At 40.0% G+C, this 27,446-nt stretch overlaps 3 protein-coding genes across 3 annotated transcripts; 2 read left to right on the forward strand and 1 right to left on the reverse strand.

Annotated features, from left to right (window-relative positions):
• Positions 1-443: 443 nt before the first annotated feature.
• Positions 444-7,287, reverse strand: LOC109975416 (transcriptional repressor CTCF). The gene is made up of 13 exons (XM_020625840.3): positions 7,129-7,287; positions 5,349-5,614; positions 5,064-5,246; positions 4,589-4,958; positions 4,303-4,473; positions 3,982-4,115; positions 3,758-3,878; positions 3,511-3,660; positions 3,169-3,329; positions 2,901-3,083; positions 2,681-2,810; positions 2,132-2,269; positions 444-1,956 (listed from the first exon to the last, which is right to left on the reverse strand). The coding sequence occupies exons 2-13, from the start codon at positions 5,592-5,594 to the stop codon at positions 1,709-1,711; spliced, it is 2,235 nt and encodes a 744-aa protein (XP_020481496.2). The 5' UTR covers positions 5,595-5,614; positions 7,129-7,287; the 3' UTR covers positions 444-1,708.
• A 6,769-nt stretch (positions 7,288-14,056) lies between these two features.
• On the forward strand, positions 14,057-18,696 carry nudt21 (nudix hydrolase 21). Its single transcript, XM_020625750.3, has 7 exons — positions 14,057-14,359; positions 15,658-15,858; positions 15,950-16,013; positions 16,102-16,191; positions 17,098-17,173; positions 17,308-17,422; positions 18,279-18,696. The coding sequence occupies exons 1-7, from the start codon at positions 14,238-14,240 to the stop codon at positions 18,298-18,300; spliced, it is 690 nt and encodes a 229-aa protein (XP_020481406.1). The 5' UTR covers positions 14,057-14,237; the 3' UTR covers positions 18,301-18,696.
• A 796-nt stretch (positions 18,697-19,492) lies between these two features.
• ogfod1 (2-oxoglutarate and iron-dependent oxygenase domain containing 1) lies at positions 19,493-26,664 on the forward strand. Its single transcript, XM_065952991.1, has 13 exons — positions 19,493-19,811; positions 20,252-20,397; positions 20,493-20,539; positions 21,668-21,768; positions 21,898-22,014; positions 22,246-22,337; positions 22,423-22,551; positions 25,401-25,514; positions 25,592-25,671; positions 25,766-26,031; positions 26,117-26,245; positions 26,337-26,395; positions 26,495-26,664. The coding sequence occupies exons 1-13, from the start codon at positions 19,649-19,651 to the stop codon at positions 26,642-26,644; spliced, it is 1,593 nt and encodes a 530-aa protein (XP_065809063.1). The 5' UTR covers positions 19,493-19,648; the 3' UTR covers positions 26,645-26,664.
• Positions 26,665-27,446: the final 782 nt, after the last annotated feature.

Below are 27,446 nucleotides of genomic sequence, written 5' to 3' on the forward strand. Positions count from 1 at the left end.
TACCTCTGTAATATTGCGTTTCATCCCACCTCCTTTGTCTGTCGCATTAAATACAGCAGATCCTAATAACGATTTGGCCTAAGCTTGCAGAGAAGTGAAAGCAATACACAGAAACTGAGGACCCGTTTCAGCAATGTCCATCCCATGTGAACCACATTAAAAGGCAATATTTTGTAGTTTGTACAACTAGTGTTAAAACAATGGTCATCTTTGTATAACTTGCTGAAGATAACTTTTACAGTACAGTTTCCTCTCACATGGTATTAATGACTGACATGCAAAGGAGGCAGGATGGTTTTGCATCATGATGTCATCTGGTGGTGTTAAAATATCAGTGAACATTACATTTAAAGACAAAATCAATTTCCATTAGGAGGGGGGGATGTTAAGTATACTAACATGACCCCAAGACCATGTAACACATGAACTTAAGACACACAATCTTAATATCAAGTCTTCCATTTAATAAAATATATATGCAAGCAAAATACATGAACATTTGTTAGATCTGGTTCTCAACTTTTTTTTAATAAACAATGATTCAAGCAATCGTTTATGTATGCATGTACCACTCAATCCCATTTACTTGTCATCCAAACTAGACTGATTTTTAAACGTTCAAGAGACTACAGCTTCAGAACCTAAAAAGGTCAGTCTATCTTTTACTGCTTGTTCAGTCATACATCTGCCATTTTAGCCACACGGTTGTTAAAATGTCATTCAATCTACATAGAATTGCTCCGACAAAGATACAAAAAGGAAAACTTCACCCAAAGTGGAATGGCTACACAAGGAGCAACAACAGTTCTTTTACTTCTCATGACAATAGTCAGTACATAAGCATCATCTAGGTGTAAGTGGCAGCATGACTATGAAGCTTTTAAAACTAATAAAAATAAAAGTCTAAAAGGGATTTACTAACCACCAAAAAAAGGAAGCAAAATATAAAGATATTCAAAATATTTCTAAAAGAATCCTGAAGGTGGCTGTAATTAATGGCAGTTTAATCGTTCTGAAAGTTGTCTGCATTTTTCTGAAAGCTTACACGTCTGCTAATGTTCAAGTGACTTGGATTAAAATCTCAATTCTTTTATTTTAATGAATTCTCTTTAAAAAGCCAATATATCCCTGTCTGAGCGGTAAGGAGAGCTCATCAGTGAGGATGGAAACAAATGGCTTAAAGTTAAGAAAGTTCCAAGACTATCCATTCACACATTTAACCAAAAAGCACACAGGTGTACAACGCAGGAAGAAAGAGCTCGCAAGGTTGAGATGAAAAAACACTTCTGAGATTTTTAGGGATGGCATATGCACACAGTTCAGATTTAGGAAAGATTAAGTCCACAATGACAAAAAATATTTAGTGGACTACTTTGCAGAAATCTCACCAATGGAGATGATGTCATGTTGAATGTATTTACCATAAAAACAGAGCTGCGCAAATGACAGCAGTAAAGGGATAAAGATACTGCAGCCACCCTAAACTTCAAAATACTAAAATGCATTTTTGGTAAACAAATTCTTGTTAAAATCTTTAAAAACCATCCAACTCTTTATCAATACATGATTAAAAAGGACATCTTAAATGACAACAGTAAAGTTTTTTTCTGTGCCAGATTGTGGGTCTTAGTCATCCTAAATGCAGATATTAAAACGTGATCAAGGGGCTGTGTGCATTTACAGAGTCGACCATCTAATCATCTCATCATCACCGGTCCATCATGCTGAGGATCATCTCAGGAGTCAGATCTCCGTTAGCTGGAGCCTCAGACGACGGCTCTTCCTGTGCATTCCCCTCTACCTGGGACAGCTCCTCCATTTGAATGGTAGTCTTCCCTTCACCAACAATCACCTGCTCGGTCTCCTGGTCATCTGGTTCAGCGCCGACCTCCTTCTTGACGATAATGTCATCCACCTCTCCTGTGGCCTCGTCCTCCACACGTATGATAGCAGCCGCTGTAAAGAGTTTCAGGTGAGATTCTGGTAGAAGAGTAATCCTAGCTTTGCACACTATATAATCAATTTAAATAAAAGCTACACTTCAGAGCACAATTATAGAGCTAAGGTATGAAATCGCCCCTAACAATCAGTAGCTGCTTTCAAGTCTAACTTGTTATAATGTGACACTTACTATCTGTTTTGCTCTTTGGGGGCCGTCCACGTTTTCTCTTTACTGGTGGCTCCACGGGTGCAGGGATGGGGACCACTGGTGGGGCCTGTTCAACCTCAATCTCACTTAAAAGGTCCTCTTCCTCCTCTGCCTCATCCACTTCATGAATAAGAACATCACGCATTAACATCTTGACACTCGCAGAATAATCAGTATAATGTACAGGAGTCAAACACAATAACTTGGGCATACAGGATACATACACAAGATATATAACCCTCAAGTTACATTGTTTTAAAAGTTTTCATTTTTTATTTTAAAATACAGTCTTCAGTCGTCATAACTATTGTGTGATTAGAGCTGTGATTATTTACTACAACACCCTTAAATTTCAAGTAGTTATGAGAACTAAATGAAATTCAGCAATTTGAGCAACTTTGTTGCAGTGTTGCCTTCAATGTTCGTAATATGTAACATTTAGGAGAAATTAAATGACAAATGTAAGTGATTAACTAAATACACACTGAATAAAAATAAACAAAAAACAAAAGACACATATGCCTACAATACCTGTGTCATCATCATCTTCCCCCCTTGACTGCATCTTCCTCTTCCTGCCACGTCCCTTTTTGGGTGATGGAGATCCGTTCTCTTCCACAACTTCACCCGTGCAGTTATCAGTGTGACGCAGCATAGTGTTCTATTAAAAACACATCAACATTACAACTCAGTCACAAACAGAAAACAACTGGTGGAGGTTATGTGCTAGAAGTCAAGAGCTTGATCCTACCCTACGGGTAAATGTCCTGGTGCACTTGTTGCAGACGAAGGCAGTGGGGACAAAGCTTGGGTCATGGTAGCGCTTGAAGTGCATGTCCAAAAGCTGTTTCTGTCTGAAGGTTTTATCACACTGGCTGCAGGAAAACGGCTTCTCCCCTGTGTGTGTGCGCTTGTGCATTATCATGTGGCGTTCCTAGGAGCGAACAAGTCAGAAAAACATGAGAAGCCAAGACATAAAAAGGAATAACACCACCAATCATATTCCACTTTACACATACCTGTCTACAGCAGTAGTCACACAGTTCACACTTAAAACGTTTCTCGTTCTTATGAGTCTTCTGGTGTTGGATGAGAGCGTATCGCTCATGAAACACGGCATCGCAGTAACGGCATTTCTTTCCCTTCTCAAGAAATGAGTGCTGCTTTCGCAAGTGAACACCTGGAAAAGAAACATACATTTTTGTAACAAATGTCATTATAGCCTGTTAAAAAAAGAGACAAAATGTTACAAAGACGTCACAGTAAAAGCATAAATATTCTCTATCAATCCAATACATTAACATTTCTAACCGCCCTAGCGCACCCTCTGCCTGTAATACAGTACGAGTAACAAAACTAACCAAGGTCACTTTTGCGTGCGATGACAGTATCACAGTGTGGGCAGTGGAACTTTGCCACATTCTCTGTGTGTTTCTGCAGAATATGCATCTTCATGGTGCCGCTCTGTGTGAAACGTGCATGGCAGATGTAGCACTCGTACGGCTTTTCACCTGAAACAAATAGTGGAGAGAGTTTCATGATTGAGACAGTTTTCTTAAACTGGGGATAAGCCACAACTTAGGCTGTGAATTCACAGAGGTATGTTACCTGAATGTGTCCTCATGTGTCTCTTCAGCTTGTAAGTGTCTCTGCTTGCATAGCTGCAAAGACTGCACTGGAAGGGTCGCTCTCCAGTGTGAGAGCGGATGTGCCTTTTCAGCTTACTCACCTAAAAAAGGAGACGAAAGTTAAAACAAGAGCCTATTCAGGGACACAGGGAGCAACATTACAGGCAATGTTAGTACATAAAACAGATCCATGGGGTGACTTGCCTCCACACTGCAATAGTCACACATGGAGCACTTGAAGGGCTTCTCATGTGTGTGTTTGTAGCGACGATGACGCACCAGCTCGCCACTGGTCACAAATGCCATGTCACAATCTGTGCATTTATGTGGCCGAGTGCCTAAACAAACCGAACACAATAAAAGGTTATTAGTCAAGATGGTTAATGCCTGCGTTGTCAAATAGACATTTAAAGCAGGGAACAGTTATCAATCCTGGATTTCTGAATTTCTGAGTTCTGAATAACTTAAAAGAAAAATAACTTCAATATCTTTAATAATCCAGTTTAAATTTCATTTTTGAATTACCTGTGTGTGTATTCAGGTGGTTTCTCAGCAGTGTAACTGTTCTAAAGGCTCGTCCACACAAGTGACATTTATGTGGTCTCTCGTCTGTGTGGCTCTTCATGTGTCTGTCCAGGTTGGAGCGCCTTGGACAGGTGTAGCTACACAGCTCACACTGGAAAGTCTTCTTCACACCTGAACACAAAAGAGCACATAAGTAGATAAATAAAAGAAGTGCAAATGTACACTATTATGATTGTATGATGGTAAGATGAAAGGAGGCTCATAAGGTTCTGTGTAAAGGTCTCACCTTTTTTCTTAATCTTGGTGGGCTTTGGTGGCTTCATGTTGCCAACAACTTTCTCAGCATTTACCTCTGACAGCAGCCCATCCTGCTGCTCTTCTTCAAAGTCATACACTGAAACATCCATGTCACGAACACCCTCCCCGTAGCGCAGGCGGCTTTTATTTCCCTTCTTTCCTTTGCGGATGGTGCTGATGGGCTGGTATTCTGGGTCCTTGGTCCATTCTGGGTCTTCTTGCTGAGATAGATGTGCATCTACTGCCCCTTCTTCCTCCTCCTCCTCATCAACCCTTGTCCCTTGAAGCTCCTCATGGGCTGCCTGAAGCTCCTCCTGCTCTACAGTTTCTACTTCTCCATTAGCACCAACCTTCACCACCTTAAGAAAACATCACAATTTTAGTCTTAGCATGAATTTTGTAAACAATGGAGTGCAGTTTGAGAAGGCAAAGTTTTTGCACAGCAGACCAGAGTTGTTTTGTACCTGAAAGCCCTCGGGCAAGGGAAGAGTGTGGCAGATAACAGGATCTGCATCCTTGTTAGCTGTTGATGCATCAACATAGGTCCCCTGCAGGCCCTCTACAGTTCCTGATGTGACGGGTACCTGCACCAACTGAAGCTGACCAAGACCTAAGGCAGCGCCTGCCTGCTCCTCCATATTCACCACCTAGAAAGAAGAAAAAACCCTTTAAATATAACCTTGTAAAATAAACAAAACAAAAATAAACAAAGCCACTGACAAATCCATGCGTTAAACATGAGCAAATACCTGCAGTGTGATGATCTGACCCTCGTCTCCACCAGTAACCGTCACTGTGCTACCGCCCTCCAACACCTCTGTCTTCATTTGCAATAGAGTAGGATCAAGAGCATCCATCACCATCATCTCCACATTCCCAGCCACTTCCCCCTGTTGAGCAATGGTTACCCCTTGTATCAAGGTGTCCCCACCTTCTGGCAGGACCTTTCCATCAGCAGCCTGGGTGGTATCCATAGAAACAGCCTCGCCTTCCATGGCGACAGGCCGACTGCCACCTATAATGGGATAGACATATACTGTAAGTAGTGATAAATGGCCATTATTGACATGGTGTTGATGCAATCATGGAAGAAACCTGTTTCGGTACAATTTATATTACATTATTAAAATGTAGAATAAATTATTTTGACACAACAAAAAAAAAAAAATCTAGCAATTAAATTTCATGTGGCCACTTGTTTGACCAAATAGACACACTGTCTTCTAGCCAGCAGCGGCAGAGTAAACATGACAGAACAGCTTATATATACCGCTCCCTCAGACAGGATGCCACAAATGTCATTTTAAAATACCAGTAATCTTTACAAAAAAACAAGTTTCGCATTGACTCGAGACAGCACAGATGGGATTTCTCTTAACATCCCAGAAATCTAACTTGGTTACTTAATTTTATTTACGGGCGTCTCTGTTGGTAACTTCTAATGCTGACTTATATACAAAGAGAATCGACAGTAACCAGGATATTGTTTTTCTATGACATTTTTTCAAACCTGTGAGCTCAACGAATTAGGAGGAGGGTTGTAACTTCAGCCATGGATGAAGCTCAGGACTTCAATTAAAAATCAATGCAACTCTCACACTTTGGGGTATTTTCTTTTAAACATGTGCATAAGTAGCATTGGTGATGTATATTTTGAGATATGAATGTAGGCATACTTGGGGTCTAAAAGTGCCCACAGAGTAATCTAGTATTAAACAACACGTGAAGAGCCATACAAAATATCTTGACCCACAAGTCAAGCGGAACTGAAATGTACTTTATGCGTGACAATTGTCCTATTTTCACCATTTTCTTCTCTCTTTGTAATCACATTATAAAGTCCATGTAGTGTTCATGACAGGACTCAGTAAAGTGTCCTCACTGCTCTTTGGCAAAGTTGTCGGGTGTAACTGAGCCACACTAAGTTCAGATAGATAAAGTGGTAGAAATTAAAGTGAACACAGTTTTAAGTTTTGTGCAACAGCGAGTTGAAATGTAAAAAAAAAAAAAAAGCGGCAATTTACAACTTCCTGTAGCAACCTCAGTTATTTAAACATTGAATATCTCAAGCAGTCGATGTGTTCATTAAAGTGTTCTCTTATTAAATTACTTTATTTGTTGGTGCTTCACCTTAAAATATCCTAGCCAAAAAGTCTAAACTAAAACATCTAAACAAAGTATGAAGACTCGTGTTGAAAGTCGAGAGGCGCGACTACGTCTGAAAACAGGAAACAAAGGGCACGATAAGATGGACGACTGGCCTTAAACTTAAAACACAAACACTTAAATTCACAACCATTCCTTTGTACATATCTACAAATAATCAGCCCCAAAAGCAGCAAACACTCAAGCGGGACAGAGAGTTAAGAGTTTATAGACGGTATGGGGAATGTTAGATAACGATAGAGGGAGACAAACACCCCCCCGCCAGCCGCCTGCCCGGTAAGCCCTACCGTGACACCTAGAGGCCGACGACGGCTCCTACAAAAACCTTTCCGTGTTTCAAGCCAAAACAAGCGTGTCACTTACTCTCGACTGCTTCTTTTCCGGTTATATTCACGCCGAAGCTCGACCGCGGTGGTTGTTCTCTTCAATCCCGCAGTGACCGTCCGTACGTGTTGGGCCGACGCGCTTATTATTTTCTCCCGCTTTGGAAGAGTGGGCCCGACACAAAATGGCGGTCTTTAAGAGCCTTACGCGGCTGCGCAAACACACGGAGCAGCGGGGGGCAGGGGGCGTGGTCGAGCTTTTGGTTTCAGGCGCCAGATTTGAATTCAGGCGTAGGCGTGGCATCCTTTAACACCCACTAACAACTGTGATCGATACCATTGAGGGATTTGACGAGGTTAAGTACAAGAAATAGATTTGAGTTTCAGCTAGGCCTTCATCCTGACAACTTCAAGGCACTTTTAATTCGATGCTCTGAGAAACACTTGGTGTTAAAGTAAAACATCAAGTCAATCACAAGAGGGCAGTGTGAGTGTTGGATATGTGGGGTAAGCCTCTCAACAGTAAATCGTGATTCAAGGCTACGTCACCTTCAATAATTTATTATTCTTCCACAGCTGGGATGAAGGGTGACGTGTTAATATGAAAACAACAATATTTCCTGGTGACATGGAGTTACAGACCAGCAATTAAAAGACAGCTCATAGGCTACTGCCCAGTATATGATAATAGGCCTGATAAACCTACTGAAATAGAAAATGAGCCTGTGTTCACTTTCTGTGCATTTTCCCTGCTTTGATTAGGTTTTATTAAATTTGTATTATACAAACATTTCTGAATAAAACTAAAAAAGACTAAAAAAGAAGATAACTCAGGTAGTTCAGGGGTTTAAGAGCTCTGGATGTAAACACTGTTCCCCCTGCAGGTTTCTTTGGTGAATTTTCATTATCTGAAAATATAAATATGGCCTAAATATAATTGGATTTCTAGCCTATGTATTTTATTAGCTAAAAAAAAAACTAAAATCACAGAATCTGATCACTATAAGCAAGATTAAATTAACAATTAAGACATATTCAGGCTTTAAAAGATACAGCGTAAAAACAAGGGAAAACTCTAGAAAATAGCTTTTCTGTAAATAGATTCTGCAGATTTATGACATATGCACCTTTATACTTTTCAGGCATTACATAAAACACATTTCATGGGGTCTAAAATAGACAAGTAATTTTTGTGTTGTGTTCAAAGTTAACCTCACAGAAATTAAACATGTGGACATCTGTACTCTAAATATACTTTGGAGAAAAAGGAAATATGATACCATAGAGAACTTCAGGATTGATCAATCTAACTTCAGAAGAAGTAATATTATATTCTTTATTCATTCTTGGAGTACACATTTTGATTAACATACTTTGAACGGGCAACATAGTTCCCATAAAACGTGCTACACATGCCCCCAGTAAAGTTTGTTTTATAGCCAGGAAAAGACAAAAGACAAATTCTGAGGAAGTCTTTCAGCTCATCAACAAGAACTGCTAACAACCCTCTCTGTTGTTGTTCGGGACAGTTTCATCTCAAATATTGATGCTACATCTTGCTTTGAAATTCATTAACCTTTGAATTTCTTCACTTTTTTAGTGATAGAAGAATTTACCAGGTCAATCTGTCAATTAGAGGATTTGAGAGCATATTTTCCGCATATAAAATAAATTATTAATTTGTTATATAACCTAGAGAACATTTTGTTCATTTCAGCTATAGTCATTGCTGTATGTTCAAATGTATATGCATGTCACAGGCGATGATGCATGGATCAAATACATATCAGTGTGGTCACTTTATTCCTCTCTCTCCTTGGATCTTCTCATTTTATCTCCACCTTTTTCTCATGGTTTTCTTCTCAGAGGGGAGGGGGCAGAGAAAGGCGAGGTTCTCTTGTCACATCTGTCAGTCAGCCGGCCTGTGCCCCGCCCACCTCTGAGGAGGCATTACATACTGCTGCTGCTCCTGCTCTTAGCAACCGTGCCTCAGCAACAGAGCCACGGCAACAGAGCTCCACGGCAACAGCGTGCCGTGTCTCCCCAATGGAGCTGCCGTTGGGCGGACCAGCGCTTAGGCACTACACCCAAAGCAGACCAAGACCTCACCGACAAAAACTGAACTACCGCCCCAGCAGACCGCAGGTACTGTGAAGGAAGAGAGAAGGTTTTTCAAAAAATGGAGTGTGAGTGAAAGGTGGTGTGTGTGAGGAGAGAAAATGGGAGGAGATGAAAAAAGGGACAGAGGGGAGAGGCAGGGGGAAGGGAAGGACTGAGGAGGGGTGCTGTGAAAGATGCCTGGTCCCTGTTTGAATGAGGCAGTCCCTTTCTGCCGGTCACTGGCTCTTTGAAGTAGCCTAACTAGAAATCTGTTTGTGAATGTGTTATCTGCCCAACAGAAAAAAAGATGTTGGCTTTCTTCCTTCACAGGTTGAATTTCATTGTAGTGTGTGTGTGTGTGTGTGTGTGCGTGTGTGTGTGCGTGTGTGTGTGTGTGTGTGTGTGTGATCGTCTCCTTTTTGCACTGAGCTGATCGTGTTGTCACTGAGCTATAAGGCTGTAGACACAGTCACTCCCTTGGTGCCAATGGCAAGGGAGACAAAATTCAGGCGATTCCCCTGACAGGATATCATTTATAACAAAGACTCTTGCTGAATTTGCATTCTGCAGTCAATCCCCTGTCTTTTAATGCTACTTGTGGTGACAGATGTTAATATGATCAGGATGATGCAGCACTGAATCGCTGCAATTTCAATATCACATTACCTACATTGGCAAAATGAGTTATCCTGCTTTCATTCGGCATGCAAAATCCAGTGACGCCCCCCCATTTTACGTTACTGGGCAACTGACTCCCGAGAGGCTGGTTTGTAGCATGGCTGGAAGAGAGATTCAAACCAAAATACACCTATAGAGGCAGGAGGAATACTGGTACCAGAGTGTGTGGGTTTTTCCGAGGTTAGGGTTATGTAATGTTAAGTTTTGTACGATGGAAGTTGCTTTTCAAAATCCGTTCTTTAATCTTTGGTGTAAAATAAATCTCTGTTTCTTTCTGTTTATGTTATTTAGGAGACTATAATAGAGAGTGAAAATGAAGTCCTTGAGCACATGGGAAGGGTGGATGAAGGTGTCGAGGAGTTCTTTACTAAGAGAGTACTTCCTACTGATACACTGTGAGTACCAGCAGCTGCCTCTTACACTTCCATATAGGTCTAGTGCCTAATAAATGTATTCAAGGATGTTAATTGATTTGATATATGATCCTTCTTAAGGAAAACACAAGATGAGGAAACTATCACAGTGCATGAGGTGGCTCCTGCAAGCTCTGTACCTTGTCCACCCCAGACCAAAACACTCAGGAGGAAGCTTGGCGATTTTTTTACGCTCAAAAAGAGACGAGGTCTGAAGTCAGAAACGAGCCATGACGGGCGTCCCAAAAAGACCTCCATCACTGATCTCATCCGCCCGCTCCGGGAGGCCGCTAGAGCCGAGAAAGACAAAGACAAAGAAAGAGTCAAGGAGCACGACAAGGAGAATGAAAAGGAGAAAGCGAAAGAGAATCCAAGCGCTGGAGAGTCAGCTGTTCAGGAGACACCTGTTTCTGGTGCCCCAACGCTGAGAGGTGAAGGGGTGCCTCCCCGTCGAGCTCTCAGAGAGGGGAAGTCCCAGTCTCTCATTCTGCTGTCTGGATCAGCAGCAGCAGGGACTCCTTATGGCAGAAATACTGGAAAGGTGAATACCAGTAGAGTTGAAGTTTAGTTACATAGTAACATAAGTTGAGAAAGAACTCACCCCTCTGCTGTTGCTTCTTTCAGAAACAGTTGGAGGGCCAACATAGCTTTGAACAGAAACTCCATCTCATGCTTCAACGTATTGGAGTTTCCAAAGTCCCGCCAGGAGAGACACAGGTATGTGCTTGTTTATTTCTGTTTGTTTATGTGTATACTGTAGGCGTCTTTAAAGTTGTTTAAATACTGTACCTCTTTTGTTTTTGTAGAATCAGGAGGGAGAGATGAAAAAAGCAGAATCCGAGGGTATGTCCTTTTATTTATTTAATACTTAGTATGATTAAACTCTTCCCTGCTCCTTCAATAGAGCTCCAGTAATCTTTGAAGTTGATGGATTTGTATCAAAGGGAGTGGCTTTTTGACTTGGATAAGTTCTCTAATAAAGGTTTAACATCTCTTTTTGCTGATTAAGCTGTTCTCCATCCATTATAGAGCTTAAGATGTGAATTAATTCCTAAAATGTAAATTATGTTTGTGCATCAGGAACTATCATTGACAGTAAGCCGGAGCCACCACCTACGTTCACAAAACCTCGAACCATGTCTGCATCGTCAGGTAAACACAAAACAAAATCACGGATTTACTTCTTTTGCGTATATGATAACAATAAATATCTACACATTAATTTTCTTCTTTAGATACGAGGCATCAAATGCGTCCAAGTGTGTCAGCACATGAGTCAGCTGGGAAACCCGCTTTGCTCCCAAAGCCAGTTATCAAACCAGGTCCCCCACCCTCAACATCTGGACGCAACACACCTGAGAACGAGCTCGCCCAAATACAGGAGGCAGAGACAAATACACCCACTAAACTGAGTCCGGCTACATCTACCCCTGCTACCCCTGATATCAATGCTATCACCACCACCACCACCACACCTACTGTACCGACAATCTCAAACGCAGTCCCCAACTCAACCGATTCTATGATTTCTTCTTCAAGTAGTGTAGCGTCCTCAGACACATACAAATGCACCGACTCTGTTAACCCTCCTGCAGAAGCTACAACACCCACTAATGTAACAGAGCTTGACAGCAAACAGCTTATCCCTGAATCTGAGGCTAACACCCCTGAAAAACCCACTTCTACCAGCACGACTACACCCACAGAACCTCCCACTACTGTCTCAATTACTTCCATTTCCTCTGAGCCCATTAGTCCAAGACTCTCCATCACTTCCAGCTCAACGACCAGAACTACACCTTCCATATCCACCTTGGAAACTGTGTCTGCTCCCAGCAACAAAATTCAAGTTTCCATAGCATCAACAAATCTGCAAACTGAATCAAGCATTTGCTCTGCTGATGCTACACCTGGTGTTGGTGTTGATGCAGCTGTTTCTGTCAACAACACTGCTTCGTCACCCTCCACCTGCACATCAGATTCACAATCAGTCTTTTCTACTAACAACAATCTAATTACTGAAGCTCGTGGTTATACCACTTCAGCCACCTCAGCTAGCTGTGTAACGGTAGCTTCACCAGTCACTAAAACATCTCCGCCTCCTGACCCAATTGATGCCATCGCATCTCCATTTTCACCTGACACCCCCATTTCCTCTTCCTCCACCCTGATCCCTTCTGACCTTTCACTCACCACCACAACCACCACCACTGCAAGCCCAACATCCACCGACTGCATTGACTCTACTTCTACCATTCCTCATCCAACCACATCTAGCCCTGCTGATATGTCTATTCCCTCCACGTCATCCAGTGAAACAAACCCCACAGACACCACCACCACCACAACCAGTACTGTAAAACGTTCAGATTCCACTTCCACCACCAGTTCAGCAAATGCTGCTGCTATTAGTTCTCCACCTACGACTGACTCAGACCAACCTTACACCATCAGTGTAAGCACTACCCTCACGCCAACTATCTCTGACCTCTCCACGACTGATAACTCAAGTGCTGCTTTTCACCATCTGACCACTCCAGCTCCTTCTAAAGAAAGTCCAGGCCCAGATACAGATTTACAGAAATCTCCTGAAGACAGAGCCAGTGTAGAGCCTGCAGAGAAGGACTCAGGTACGTTATAAGTTTTGTATTTTATGCATTTATTTATTTTCCTTAATAGGTGTAAATTGAAGGGTGTGTTTTTTTTTATTTCCAATTGCAGATGAGGTGCTTAAGACGGTACAAAAGAGCAATGGAACTGAGATGGATGAGAGCGAGACAGTTGATGATGCAGAGGAAAGCAAGGAGGAAAATGAAGAAGTGCAGGAACAAGCTGCGAAACCTGAGGAGGACACAATACAAACAGAAGTAGTAATGGCTAAGCCTGCACCAGGAAAAGATGTTGATGAGGTGCTGATAGAAGGTGAAAAACAAGAAGAAACCAAGTCTGAGGCTGAGAAGTAATTCAAAAACCATGATGTTGCTAAAAACGGGACCAACTACTGTGACGGGCAGGACAGACCACAGTAAAGGGAAAACGAGTGGAAAAGATCCATGGCACTTCCTACAGGGACCACCACATTACAGCAGCACACCACAAAGGGTGGGCCACTGGACCAAAGAACTGAGATCCCTTTGGTGTTATGTAATCAACAAATCCAGCAGTGTCTTTGTCCTTTTTTAACCTATGTTTGAATTTTTGCATTGCACGTATGATTATGTACCATATGACAACTACACCATGTTTACAATAGATGGATAAGAGACATAGTTATGAATATTAAATGGATTATTGAATTGACTTTGTCATTCCCTCTGTTTTTTTCCCCCATGAATGCTTTGTACTTGTGGTTTCCAATCAAATAATGGCAAGAAAATCGAAACACTTTCTTGCTTTTCTGGAGCTCATGGTTTTCTAATTGTTACGTGGGTACCTTAATTGTTGGTTGAGTAAACTTTCATTTTAAAATAGTTACCTTGATTTCAAAGAAAAAAAACATCTTTGATATATTTTCAAGCCAAAATATTAAACACAAAGTTAATTCTAATACATTTCCTCATAAAGCCATGTCTTCACAGGGAAACAATCCAATATGATGATGTCAGGGTGGACTGGAATTATACCATTTATGAAGCTGTAAACAACAGTGCGATATAATGTTAAAAGTCACCCCATTAAGTACATGGAAAGCGATTGATGAAATTTTAACCACTGGTGTGAATCACCCAGACCAGCAGGGGTCGCTGGCGGGAGTATAGCCCAAAAAGCCACACTTCACCCGGAAGAGAAGGACCGTGGGGAAACCTATGGTGAAAACCACGGTTGAGAGTTTTTTGTGTACGGTCCACACAACTACTCATAATTTATTTTGCTAATTAGATCTTCCAGCGAGTTAAGAAACAGTTCCTACTGAGGTATTTGTGCAGGAGGATTCAGCATCGTCGTGCTCACGGTAGAGATGTCGGTCGCGCCTCCAAATCGCTCCAATGCAGGCTGGCCGCGCAGCGGTGCCGTTCAGTTTGGGAACAAATACATCACCGGGCCTGCTAAACCGCTCACACTGGAGAGGACCATCAACCTGTGAGTTTATATGAACAATACATTATGGAGAAAAAAAAACACACATTCAGCAGATATTAGTAATGTACCTGTATGTAAACGTGAAGCAACGATACAATAAAAGCTGAGGTCGCTGTTTCTATTCGATGCTGCATTCATAACTTCTCTGTGTGTGTGTGTGTGTGTGTGTGTGTGTGTGTGTGTGTGTGTGTGTGTGTGTGTGTGTGTGTGTGTGTGTGTGTGTGTGTGTGTGTGTGTGTGTGTGTGTGTGTGTGTGTGTGTGTGTGTGTGTGTGTGTGTGTGTGTGTGTGTGTGTGTGTGTGTGTCATCAGACCCCATAGTTTGGTGTTTTGGGGCGCCAACAAACAAAACTTTGATTATAAATATAGAAAACAATAGTCAATAAGTCAAATAGTTGATCACCACGAAACAGATTCGAATAGCATTGATAATTTAATTTGATCAAGGGTTGACATATTCAAGTTTTTCCACTTTTAATGTTAAGTCTAGAAAAGTATTAAAAATTGGGTTTATTTTTTCTGTTTTAATGGAATTGTATTGAACAAGAAAGACCAGCAGCTTAGCTGTTCTGCCCCTAAGAGAGCAAACCTTAAAAAATGAAATAAAAATCAAGGATGCCTTCAGAGAACCTGACTTCCTGGAGAGCGCTGAGTCAACATATACATAATAAAACTTTCTTTTGCACTCAATTTATCTCAAAAGTAACCGTAATAAAAGATAACAAAGATGTACAGAATTCTTAAATGGGAAGTTCCAGATTGAATTCTTATTTTTGAAGTAGCTTTTTATTATTTTAACTTGATACTAGACCTTACATAATCATACAGTGCTTAAATAGATAAATAGATGTACTTTATTTATCATAAACTGGGGAATTGTGGTCTTACAGCAGCATGTTATCAAAGCAAATAAAATAACACAAGAATAAATACAAAATAAATATGCCCTATGAAAATAACTAAAATATGGGAAATACCATATATACATCCATAATTTAAATGAACATTACATAAAAATTCACAATTAGTCTGGCATGAATAACTAAATGTAAACATACTTAAATATATGATATATTATGTGATGTTTTTTAAAGATTTTGTTCCAGTGTTGTTATGAGCTGTTCTGTTGGTTTTCAACATCTCTTGTAATTTATGTTTTAATGCTTTTGGTGCAAAGCAAATTTCCCTTGGGCCAGTAAAGGTTTCATTCTTTTTCTTTCATAGCACAAGGATGTGAAACACACTTTGACAATCTCTGGTCATTGTTATTGACCTATCATGTGTGTGTTTTTACTTCAGATACCCTCTTACCAACTACACATTCGGCACTAAGGAGCCTCTTTATGAGAAGGACAGCTCAGTGGCTGCCCGTTTCCAGCGGATGCGGGAAGAATTTGATAAAATGGGAATGCGCAGGACAGTGGAAGGTGTTCTAATTGTCCATGAACACAGGCTGCCTCATGTTTTACTTCTGCAGCTGGGAACAACTTTCTTCAAACTGTGAGTAGAATAAACGTCCATTACCTCTTTTGCATGAAGCAGGAGAATTCTTTTGGCTGAACAGTTTTTTGTTGTTGCTTCCTTCATGCAGGCCTGGTGGCGAGTTGAGTCCTGGAGAAGATGAGGTGGAGGGTCTGAAACGCCTGATGACTGAGGTAATACCTCTGTCACAGCGCAGTACACGCCTCTTGTTAGTATGCTCCTAGATGAGTTTACATTTGTTAACTTTTGTTTGAATGTTAGATCCTTGGTCGACAAGACGGTGTGAAGCAGGACTGGGTGATCGATGACTGTATTGGCAACTGGTGGCGCCCCAACTTTGAGCCTCCACAGGTTGGTAGATCATTTGTAACATTGTCATGTTTCATAAAAAATATTAAATAGGGTTAGCAGAAGGGATTCACATCGCTTAACATCGGTCCTGTTGACAAAAAAGGGTCATGCCCTGATGTCATTAGCCAATGTGTAGCAGTTGTTTTTCATAAATGTACTGCTTGAAAAATAGTATACTTAACTGTTGATTCAAATAATTTTTTTTTTGATTGAGTTGGACAAACTATTTGTTCTCATGGTCAGAAAATGTAGGCAGTGTTGGAGTCTAATACTGTTTCTGGGAAAGATCAGGGCCATGCAGTTTGTAAGAAATGTTCCTGTCACATTTCAGGAAGAGGCACTACTAGGAGCTCTTTAGACACATCCTATCACATAGCTCATGCAAAAATGAGCATGAAGAATTACCAAGAAGTAATGAAAATAAACCCAGAATCTGCTTATTTTAAACATTTTGTATCGACATTGGCCCTGATTTTTACAGTCTTTGCATCTTTAGTTAGCAGCCATTGGTCAACCACTGTTCAAGTGTCTTGGGTTAAAAGCATGAACTAGATTTAGAGATACAAAATGTGTTATGGTTCTTGTCGCACTGCCTTTCACTGTTATTTCTTATTGAACAATATTTCAGAGGTAAACTCTCAAAAGACAATAGAGAAACCTTGATGTTTAAAGGGGCAATATGGCTAGCTATGAAATGACTCCGGGCGTGTTAATGCATGTATATAGTATACTCATTGCAAATCAATGAAAAATGCTTTTTGTTGACTAGAACTTATTGCACACAGTTTCCTTTTTGTACTCCATAGAGCCAGGATGAAATTTGAAAATATCTGTATCCAAGCACTCCTGTACATACAGAAGTAGTTCATGATAACGGACTGATCTGAAGTTGTTTTTGTCTTGCAGTATCCCTATATTCCAGCTCACATCACCAAACCAAAGGAGCATAAAAAGCTTTTCTTGGTTCAGTTGCAGGAAAAAGGTTAGTCTACCACAATGTAACTCGTCGAATTGATTCAAATCAAGTGAAATTATCTGTCGGAGAAACAGGCAGAAATGTTAAAATGAGACGAGAGGTGGTATCATTAATTCTTGTTTCGAAATCTGTTTCCTCAGCGCTGTTTGCTGTCCCCAAAAACTATAAACTGGTGGCAGCACCATTGTTTGAACTGTACGACAACGCGCCTGGATATGGACCAATCATTTCCAGTCTACCACAGTTGTTGAGCAGGTATTGTTCATGTCTTTTTTTTAATATGTTTGACATATGTGTGGAAAGCCTTCATTCAGTTGAAACATTCATTTTCTTTTGTTCATTGTTATTGTGTATAAATGTGAAAAACATCCAATCTGGAATCATACTGTCTGAATGACCTCCCTCCAAGAGCAGTTTTTTTTTAACCCAACCAATTCATGTATTTTTCAATGATCACCCTCCAAATTCACTAACTGAAACTGGGCCACACTCATCTATACAAAGAAGCTGGCAAAAGAAGACATGCTCACACAGTATGTGATTGAAGGCAGCAATTTCAGGTTGGAGTCTGCTTTTACTTAAATGTGCCAAAAGGTAAATTTAAGTAAAAGCTTAAGTAAGCAAAGTGTTTATTGCAAAGAAATAGATGAATATTGCCAGAGAATGACATCCTGTTTCCCTCAGAGCAGTGAAGAAAAACCTTATGAACTATGATGAATAAACTGGAGTTTTTCATGTAAACAAGTCAAATCTATAATTAACATCACTACATGAGATCAAAGAAAGCTGTTAAATGGATCTTCTTCTTCTTTTATCAAAGTTTTTGCAATTTTAAATACAGTTTCTTTTGTATTTTGCCCCTGCAAGAAGTCTTCTTACCTACCTCTGTGGGCACACTGCTATGTCTGGAGTAGTGTCAAGTCATCAGCAAAACTTTCACATGACGAAGAACAAGGATAATCAAAGCAGGGTCTCATTGATTCAAAAATAATCCATAGCACATATTAAGGAGAATGAATAAAATACAAAAAGGCTAATGTATTACTGTGAGAACTTTGATCTCATAAACAAACACTGACCCTTTACTCTTGGTTGTCATTTCCTTTTTTAGGTTCAACTTCATTTACAACTAACGTGTGTGATCAGAAGACCATCCGGCTGTCTCTGTGAGTGCAGCTCTGTCTGAGTGCAGATGAAAGACAATGTGATGGAAAAATATACGTCTCATCTATAGCTCACTTTTCACGAAAAGGACATTGTCATGTTTCACAGGGGGTGTTTATACTGTTAGAAGAAAATGTCATGTATCTGTCTTTTTTTTATCTTGGAAAAAAACCTGCTTGTTTTGTAGTCTACAGGTCTGTAATTCAGTGTGGATTAGTATCAGATTTTACGTCCTCTCAGTTGAGGCCGATGTTTGATTAAACAAATGACATCATTGACTTTCCTGTTGTTTTAACCTGTAACGATGCTGTGTTTTCTTTTATTTTTAATAAAGCAGTCCTTTGGGTATGTTTTTATAAAGTGAACAGAGCAAATGAGCTGCTGAATGATATAAAAACGTTTAAGCGGGGTTCTTAAAGTTTCTTTTCTCTGTCAGTAAATTATAGACAGATATAGAAGCAATGTTCAAATGTCAAAGCTCAAATAGTTTTCTTAAAGTACTTAAAATGGCATTTGCTACCGAAGTATTTTGGATGACTCAACTGATAGCTCATTTACTGTATTAGAAATGGCAATTATGTGGTCTTTTAAGCACAAGAGTCAGTTTTATATGTTGGTAAATCAGATGGTCACTGTGTGAATTTAGCTTGAAAAGTGTCCAAGCTTCCAGACTCTCCTCTGCTTATGAAACCTGAACAAACAATGGGCAACATTAAACTATAATGGAAATTGAAAACACATATTCATAGCCTTTCCCAAATAGATCATTGAGCTGTAAATATCTTTTTGTCAGCGTTTCTTATAAATGTTTGTTTTTAATTTTAACCCCGCTGAAATTACCGAACTCCAAATACTTGTAACAGATGTATGATGAGTTATAAGAAAAGGACATCATTCCTGCGTTTAACCAAGCTGGATTGCTTTTAAACTTGGGTAGATGTGAGGTAATTGTTCATTAGAAAGCCAACACAAGTATTACCTTCAAAAACACCTAAATGTAAAATTGTGTGACGCACACATGTCGAATTATGTCGAACAAAGCTGTTCAATATATTTTACGAATTGTGACGACTTCAATTTCTTGCATTTTGTCAGCGCTGCCCATAGACTGTAAGGTGCAGCCTGACAGTCTCAACTCAGGGCGTATCCAACATATTCACCATTACGTCATTTGCCTGCGACACTAGGGCCGTTTCATACTCGCATGTGGGTATTGCTCCTAAGTCTGGTAATAGTCTGTATATAAGTATTATTTACAGTCTGTTGGTGTTGCAAAGGCGGTTCATAAACTTTGTATTCATCCGTACCAGCTGTTCAATGGCTTCTAAACGACTCTCAGGCGAGGGCGGAAAAATGGAGAAGAAAAGGAAGAAGAAGAAGATTTGTTTTGAATCAGCTGAACTGAGTAAAGTTGTAGAAGAAGAGCAGGTGAAGAAGTTGGTGAAGGAGGCATGGAGCCAGAGGAGTCCTTACAGTCAGGGTTAGTGCAAAAGATCCGACAACAATAACATAAAAAGGTCCTTCAGATTAGTTTTGCTGTCAACTACAAGCAGCTAGTTACTGTAAAAGGTTAAAAAAAAGCAGATACCAGTTTAACACCACATCACAAAATGTGTTTCATTAATGTGTTGTGAATTTCCTCAAATGAGTAACTTAAATTATCTATAATGGTTATATGTATTTATCTAGCTGGCTCAGCCTATATTGATGTATTTATCAGTTCTTCATATTGCATTAATATTCAGGAGGACCTAGTGATTACAAATATTTTGTAACCCTATCATTTCTTTTTGTGTATTAAAAAAAAAAAAGTATAATCACAATTGTTTGGCCAATGTTACACATCAGTTATCAACAGCAGCCTCGCAATTTCCCTTCGAGTCAGACTGAGACATAATCTTGTTTGTTTCTGTTGCACAGGAGATCTGGAGCTGGACTGTCAGCCTTTTCCTCACTGCATCATCAGAAACTTCCTTAGCAGCGAGACCTTTGTAGAGGACCTGCAGAAAGAACTACTGGGGCTGAATTTCCATGAGAAATCAAACGACCTGTACAAATTTAAACAGGTGTGTCGCAATCATTTATCTTATAACTGATGTTTCTTTTTCCTTTTGGTTTATGTTGTGTTATTGTTTAAACTTGTTTTGCTCTTTCTATAAAGTCGGACGACTTGAAGAAAAGGACGGAGCCACATATCGCAGGACTGAGGTAAAGCTAAGGCCTGGGTTTGCCTTGTTTTTACATAATGTATCTCAGTGTGAGCATTTTTGTGTTGTGATTGTAGGTGCAGTGAAATATGATGTGTTGTGATGATATATTTGAATAGTTCTCATAATGTGAGCTTCAAGGAGAAACAAACATGCATTATTATAAAAGAGCTAATTCTCTCCAATGAGAAATCCCCCAAAAAGTTGCTTAGTTGTATATCTTTCATGACCGGATGAGCAGCTTCACTTTGACACCTCGTGGCCTATTTGGCATCTCATCCTGTGTGCTCTATTTTTTACTAAAGTAATCCAAACATTGTTTATTTTGTTTTTAAAAAGGTTGAGACATTATGTCTCTGATTTTACCAGAAAACAATTTGACAAAAATACAAGTGTCCAGTTGGTAGTGAGACATTTACACTAGGGGGCGCCAGAGATAACATTGGCCTCCTGATAATGGTACCTTCTAAATCTACTGCTGTTGATGATGAAAGCCGAAAGCATCGTCGTTTGGCAGGACAGGACTCTGCAGTAGAATTTACAGACAGTTATAAAATCAGTGTAAAAATTGGTGATTTCAAATAAATGCCAAGAAACAAAAATCTTATTGTAGAATGATCAAGCAGTAAGGGCGGTGCTTAAGTAAGCAGTAAGGGCTCCTTGTTCTAACCAAGTCCAACAAATATTAAGATCACAGCATAAAAATCAAGATCAGTATGATTTGGGTGTCTAGACTTAAGACTTAAACATCCCCCACACAGCAAAATAGCACACAAACCTCTCTATCATGAAATAATAATGAGCTTTTTAAAACAATGACGTCATGCAAGGTTTTGAGCAGAGAAATGTAATTTATTTAAAATGCTTGTTTGTGATTGTACAGTGTTGCACCCACTGAAGAGATAGAGTCCTGGAGAATAAATACCATGATTAGATACACAATAACGGCCTCCTCTTGTGTTCATCTATTATTTACGTCACAACAAAATGTCATGGCAGGTTTAAGCAGCCAAACAATCTCTGTGCTTTGTGAGGTTTACACAAGGTAAAGAGTTTCTGCACTATTGTCACTGTCAATACAAAACAGGATTGCACAAGAAAAGCTGTTCACATATTTCGGTGTCTGCAGGGCAGCGCTGTTTGGCCCTTTCCGCTCCTGGCTCGGGGAGGTGTTGGGGGTTGAACTGGAGTCCACAGTGGATATCTCCTGTGCTAAATATGAACACACAGGTGAGCTCTATTTTCAAACCCTCCAGGAAGTACTGTTATATTTTTAGGTCTCTTCATACCAGTATTTGACAACATACCTCATTTAAGTTTTTTTCTTTTTATAAACATGACGTTCTCTTTTGTTTCTAGATATTCTTTTGTGTCATGATGATGAATTAGAGGGGAGGCGCGTTGCTTTCATTCTTTATCTTGTCCCTCCTTGGCAGAGCAGCGATGGAGGAACACTTGATCTTTACACAACAGACAGTGAGTATCCCCCTTTATGTGTGTGTGTGTGTGTGTGTGTGTGTGTGTGTGTGTGTGTGTGTGTGTGTGTGTGTGTGTGTGTGTGTGTGTGTGTGTGTGTGTGTGTGTGTGTGTGTGTGTGTGTGTGTGTGTGTGTGTGTGTGTGTGTGTGTGTGTGTGTGTGTATTTCTGTGTTTTTTTTTTTTTTTTTTACATCATTTGCCTCTGTAAAATCTTCATCTTTGTTGTCAGGTAATTTTCAACCAAAGAGCATCTTAAAGTCTCTGGTTCCATCTTTGAACACACTTGTCCTCTTTGAAGTGTCTCCAGTCTCTTTTCACCAGGTTAGAATACCCCCTCATTCTTTCAGCAGCTTAGAAACAAAAAAGCAGCTGGGATTCTAAACTGATGGCATTCATTTTTTTTTAGGTGTCAGAGGTTTTGACACAAGACAAGTGTCGTCTTTCCCTGAGCGGCTGGTTTCACGGACCTTCTTTGGAGCGTTCCCCTCGCCACATAGAGCCCCCTGTTCCAAGGAATCCCCACTTACCCAGAGATGTGAGTTTGGTGAAACATGCACAGGGATGTTTCCACCTTTTATTTGAAGTAAAAAAAAAAAAGTCTAACTTTCGGAAACACACTGTGTTGAATACTTGTTGAGAGTTAGAAGAGACTGATATCACTGAAGAAGCAGAGGATTTTCTGGCACAACTTTACCAACTACCAAGGTGCATGGAGACTGAAAGGCTTAGATGAGTTCAAAAAGCTCCAGCAGTATGAAGACCAACTTTATTAACAAATTAGACTGACGTGTTTTCGGCTTGTGGCCTTCATCAGGGTCATCCTGATGAAGGCCACAACGCGTCGTTCTAATTTGTTAATAAGATTGATATCACTCTCATTTCTGTCTGATAAATATGAAGTACTGTATATGTTAACAGCTGGTTAGTCTAACTAAGCACAATGACAGGGGTATGGCTTGCCTTGCTGTGTCCAAAGGTATCAAAGTCTTATCTGATAGCACCGCTTAATCTTGGTTGTGAATAAATTGGATCTGGATTTTAATCTCTTCCAACACTGAAGTGTGTAAAGTCAAATATTATTCCAAATACACTTTACCATGGTTATCTGTTATTTAAACTTGTTGAAAAGGAGTATATTTTGTGACCTTTAAGTTTTACAGGAGGTTAACCATTGGACTCTGATAAGTGACCTTCTATTCTCATATTTAAAGGTGGACGCTGCCATTTTTTATTGCTAATAAATGGTATAATTTGAAAAAGACCATGCTTATGAAAGCCTTTGCAAACATTGTAACAAACTACCATGATACGATGTTTGCACAAATAACAACAAAGAAAGTAATGTAACTAACATTGGCTAGTCTGTTGGTTGGCAAACTGTCACTACTGTTGCTACTGTAAACTTAACATGACAGACCCAGAACACCAAGTCCAGGCAGCAGTACTAAGAACGTTTCTGCTGCTATATCGAACATCTCAACAAAACATATACAGCTCTGGAAAAAATCAAGAGACCACTGCAAAATTATCTGTTTCTCTGATTTTACTATTTGTAGGTATGTGTTTGAGTAAAATGAACAGTTTTGTTTTATTCTATCAACTACTGACAACATTTCTCCCAAATTCCAAATAAAAATATTGTCATTTAGAGCATTTATTTGCAGAAAATGCCAAATGGTCAAAATAACAAAAAAGATGCAGTGTTTTCAGACCTTAAATAATGCCAAGAAAACAAGTTCATATTCATTTATACACAACACAATAGTAATGTTTTAACTTTGGAAGAGTTCAGAAATCAATATTTGGTGGAATAACCCTGATTTTCAATCACAGCTTTCATGCGTATTGGCATGCTCTGCAGCAGTCTTTCACATTGCTGTTGGGTGACTTTATGCCCCTCCTGGCGCAAAAATTCAAGCAGCTCAGCTTTGTTTGATGGCTTGTGACCATCCATCTTCCTCTTGATCACATCCCAGAGGTTTTCAATGGGGTTCAGGTCTGGAGATTGGGCTGGCCATGACAGGGTCTTGATCTGGTGGTCCTTCATCCACACCTTGATTGACTTACCTGTGTGGCATGGAACATTGTCCTGCTGGAAAAAACAATCCTCAGAGTTGGGGAACATTGTCAGAGCAGAAGGAAGCAAGTTTTCTTTCAGGACAACCTTGTACGTGGCTTGATTCATGCGCCCTACGCAAAGACGAATCTGCCTGATTGCAGCCCTGCTGAAGCAATCCCAGACCGTCACCAATCCTCCACCAAATTTCACACTGGGTGCAATACACTGTAGGCCTCTCCAGGTCTCCGTCTAACCATTACACAACCAGGTGTTGGGCAAAGCTGACAATTGGACTCATCAGAGAAGATGACCTTACTCCAGTCCTCTATGGTCCAATCATTATGGTCTTTTGCCAAACCTCAGCCTGGCTCTTCTTTGCTTCTCATTGATGAAGGGCTTTTTTCTAGCTTTACACGACTTGAGCCTTGCCCCTAGGAGCCTGTTTCTAAATGTTCTCACCATGCAACTCACCCCAGCTGCCATTTGGCATTTTTTTTTGTAGGTCACTTGATGTCATCCTACTGTTTCTGAGTGACATTCAAATGAGTTGACGGTCATTCCGTTCAGTGGAGAGTCGTTTTCGCCCTCTGTCTGGTCTGTAGCTTTGTTGTCCCCAATGTCTGCTGCTTGACCTTGTTCTTATGAACAACCGTCTTGGAAATTTTAAGGATGGAAGCAAGCTGATGCTCACTGTAACCCTCTGCCAGTAAAACCATAATTGAACCCTTCTTTTCCTCACTCAAAACTTGTATTTTCAACTCTTTATATTTTCAAATAGTTATCTTTTTTACTCCAATTACTGTTGAGGTACTACTAGCACTGTTTTTGCCATCCAGCTGGTCCTATTGCAAGAGGATAGTGATGACCACAGCAGTGGTTTTTATACTTTTCCTCTTTTAATAAGATTTGGAATCAGGGGATCACCTAAACAGTACCTCATTAAGTAGAATGAGGTGTGTTTGTGTTGGAATTCAGCAGACACTGGAATGGAATGGCTTTCATACATGTAGAGATGCTGATTTCAGAAAAAATTGCAGTGGTCTCTTAATTTTTTCCAGAGCTGTATAGGTAAACTAAAAAACTAAAAAAAAAAACATTTCTGCAAGCAAAAATTATGTGACCTCCTCCACAACACTTTGTTTCTTTTTCATGTATAAAAGTAAAAACTGAATTTTCTTTGGCACACACAGAATTGACAGCTTGGGGACCTCATTGTTGATGGACAGATGCATGCCTTACTTAGATCTTCTATTTCAACTCTGCAAAACATGAACAGGTTTATTTCCCAACAGGCCAAACTATTCCTTTCATAATCTGCTTTACAGGAAACCCTGCTGTTGGAGTGGATCAATCCAGTGTATCTGGACATAGCCTACCAAGAGCAGGTTCAGGGGGAGTTTGAGGACAGCTCTGAAATCCAGCTGAAAGATTTTCTCAAGGTAACTTGTCCAACGAATGTTCTGCCTGCCACATGTCCGCTCATTTCCTGTTTTCTGATGATGTGTCTGTCATACAGGAGGAGAAGTTCAGGGAGGTGAGTGAGGTACTGAGACTCAATCAGATACAGTGGACAAAGAGAGGTCCGCCCAATAAGAGGTAAGGCATGTTTCATAGATCATTTTAACAGATTATATTTTATGTGGTTTTTGTTTTGTGTGGTACTAATTTACATATATTTGTGTGCATTTAGATGCTATGAAGTGGCTTCTCTGGATACCTTGCCACAGTGTGTGAGTGCCTGCTGGGAGCTGCTTCATTCAGAGGCTTTCTTCCTGCTTCTCTCCAACTTCACCGGCCTTCAACTACACTACCTGTGTCCTGCTGATGATGATGATGATGATGACGATGAGGATGAAAAAGAAGGCAACCAAGACAAGGAGGAGAAAGAGGATGTTAAGGATGTACAAGCAACAGGGTCTTTGACTGAAACGTCAGAAACCACAAATGAAAAGAAAGGTATGTGTCAGAATGAGATGATCTCCTTAGGCACACGTTTGTGTGTGTGTTTGCGTATAACTTTTGACCTGTGATTGTTCTTTAGAACTGAGCACACCTGTATGTAGTGCTGAGCTGCGTCGATGGTCTCATGGCAGCTACACTCTGTTGCACGATGGAGAGGCAGCACGGGCAGAGTACGCTCTAGACCTTATTTTGCCTTTTGGATGTGCTGGTGAGTCACACACACACACACACACACACACACACACACACTAAAATATATATCATTGTTTTGACTGATAAAAAACTTTTATCTTTTGTAGACTGGCAGTCAGAGTATGGGGGCTTCACGTGCTATGTTGCTAATGAGGAGGATGAAGAGGTGAATATTGATCATAGTATATACTGTAGTGTAACTGTGCATGCTTGGTCAAACCTTCAATTGGTTATTATCATCATTGCTTTGGTTTCTTCCTCACAGCTTCTGACAGTGTATCCAGAGGATAACTGCCTCGCCCTTGTCTACAGAGACAAAGAAACTCTCAAATTTGTCAAACATGTCAACCAGAAAAGCTCCAGTGATTCTACCTGCAGAGCATTTTATGACTACTCTTTTGTGTACTATGAATAAATATATTTATCTATCCTCTAGGTTTCTTGACATATTTGTTACACACTATGGACACACAACACACACACTGCCATGTGAACAGAAAAATAGAAGATGAAGACAATAATCTTATTTTATAGCACCTATTTTAACATTTTTTACAAGGTGATTGTACTGTTTAAAATGAATTACAACAAATAAAGATAAGGATCCGCAGGTACTCTTGGAAATTACACCCAAAAACGTTGACTTCCGGAAAGTGTTCATAGATATTTTTCAAGTAAACCTTTTAACTTAAAAAATGTTTGAGCTTTTTCCACTATAATTGAATCCCCTCTTCTGGTGCCTTGTTTATTTTGCCACCCTAGCTTTTGCAGTTGTCACCAGCCTTAACTGTGAGTTAAACTCTGTCTCAAAGAGTCTCCTCTTAGACATTAGACAGGAGCCCTCCTATAGTAAGTCAACACAATCGCTGTGAAAAGTATTTGAGATCCTTGCCTTGGATTGACATAAAAAAACGTTGTATCTGTTCTTAACTTGGACTGCCAAAAATATTGTCAGAAAACCATCCCATGGGATGTCTTTCTTTCTCTCTTCCAATCATTGTCAGTCCAGCTACTAATGACAACACTACACATGGTACAGATTGTTTCACTTAAATAAGATAGTGTGAAGCGTGAAATAACAGATCATTGAGTTTGAGCTGAAAACAAGTGCTAAAACTTGAGTATCTGAATTTATTTATTTATTTAACTGAATACCACAGAATAGGGTAAAGCAGTTACCCAGGGCCAAAAAAACAACCTGTTTTGTTTGAAACGAA

This window comes from Labrus bergylta, chromosome 3 (genome assembly GCF_963930695.1).
Source record: "Labrus bergylta chromosome 3, fLabBer1.1, whole genome shotgun sequence".
NCBI classification, from domain to species: Eukaryota; Metazoa; Chordata; class Actinopteri; order Labriformes; family Labridae; genus Labrus; species Labrus bergylta.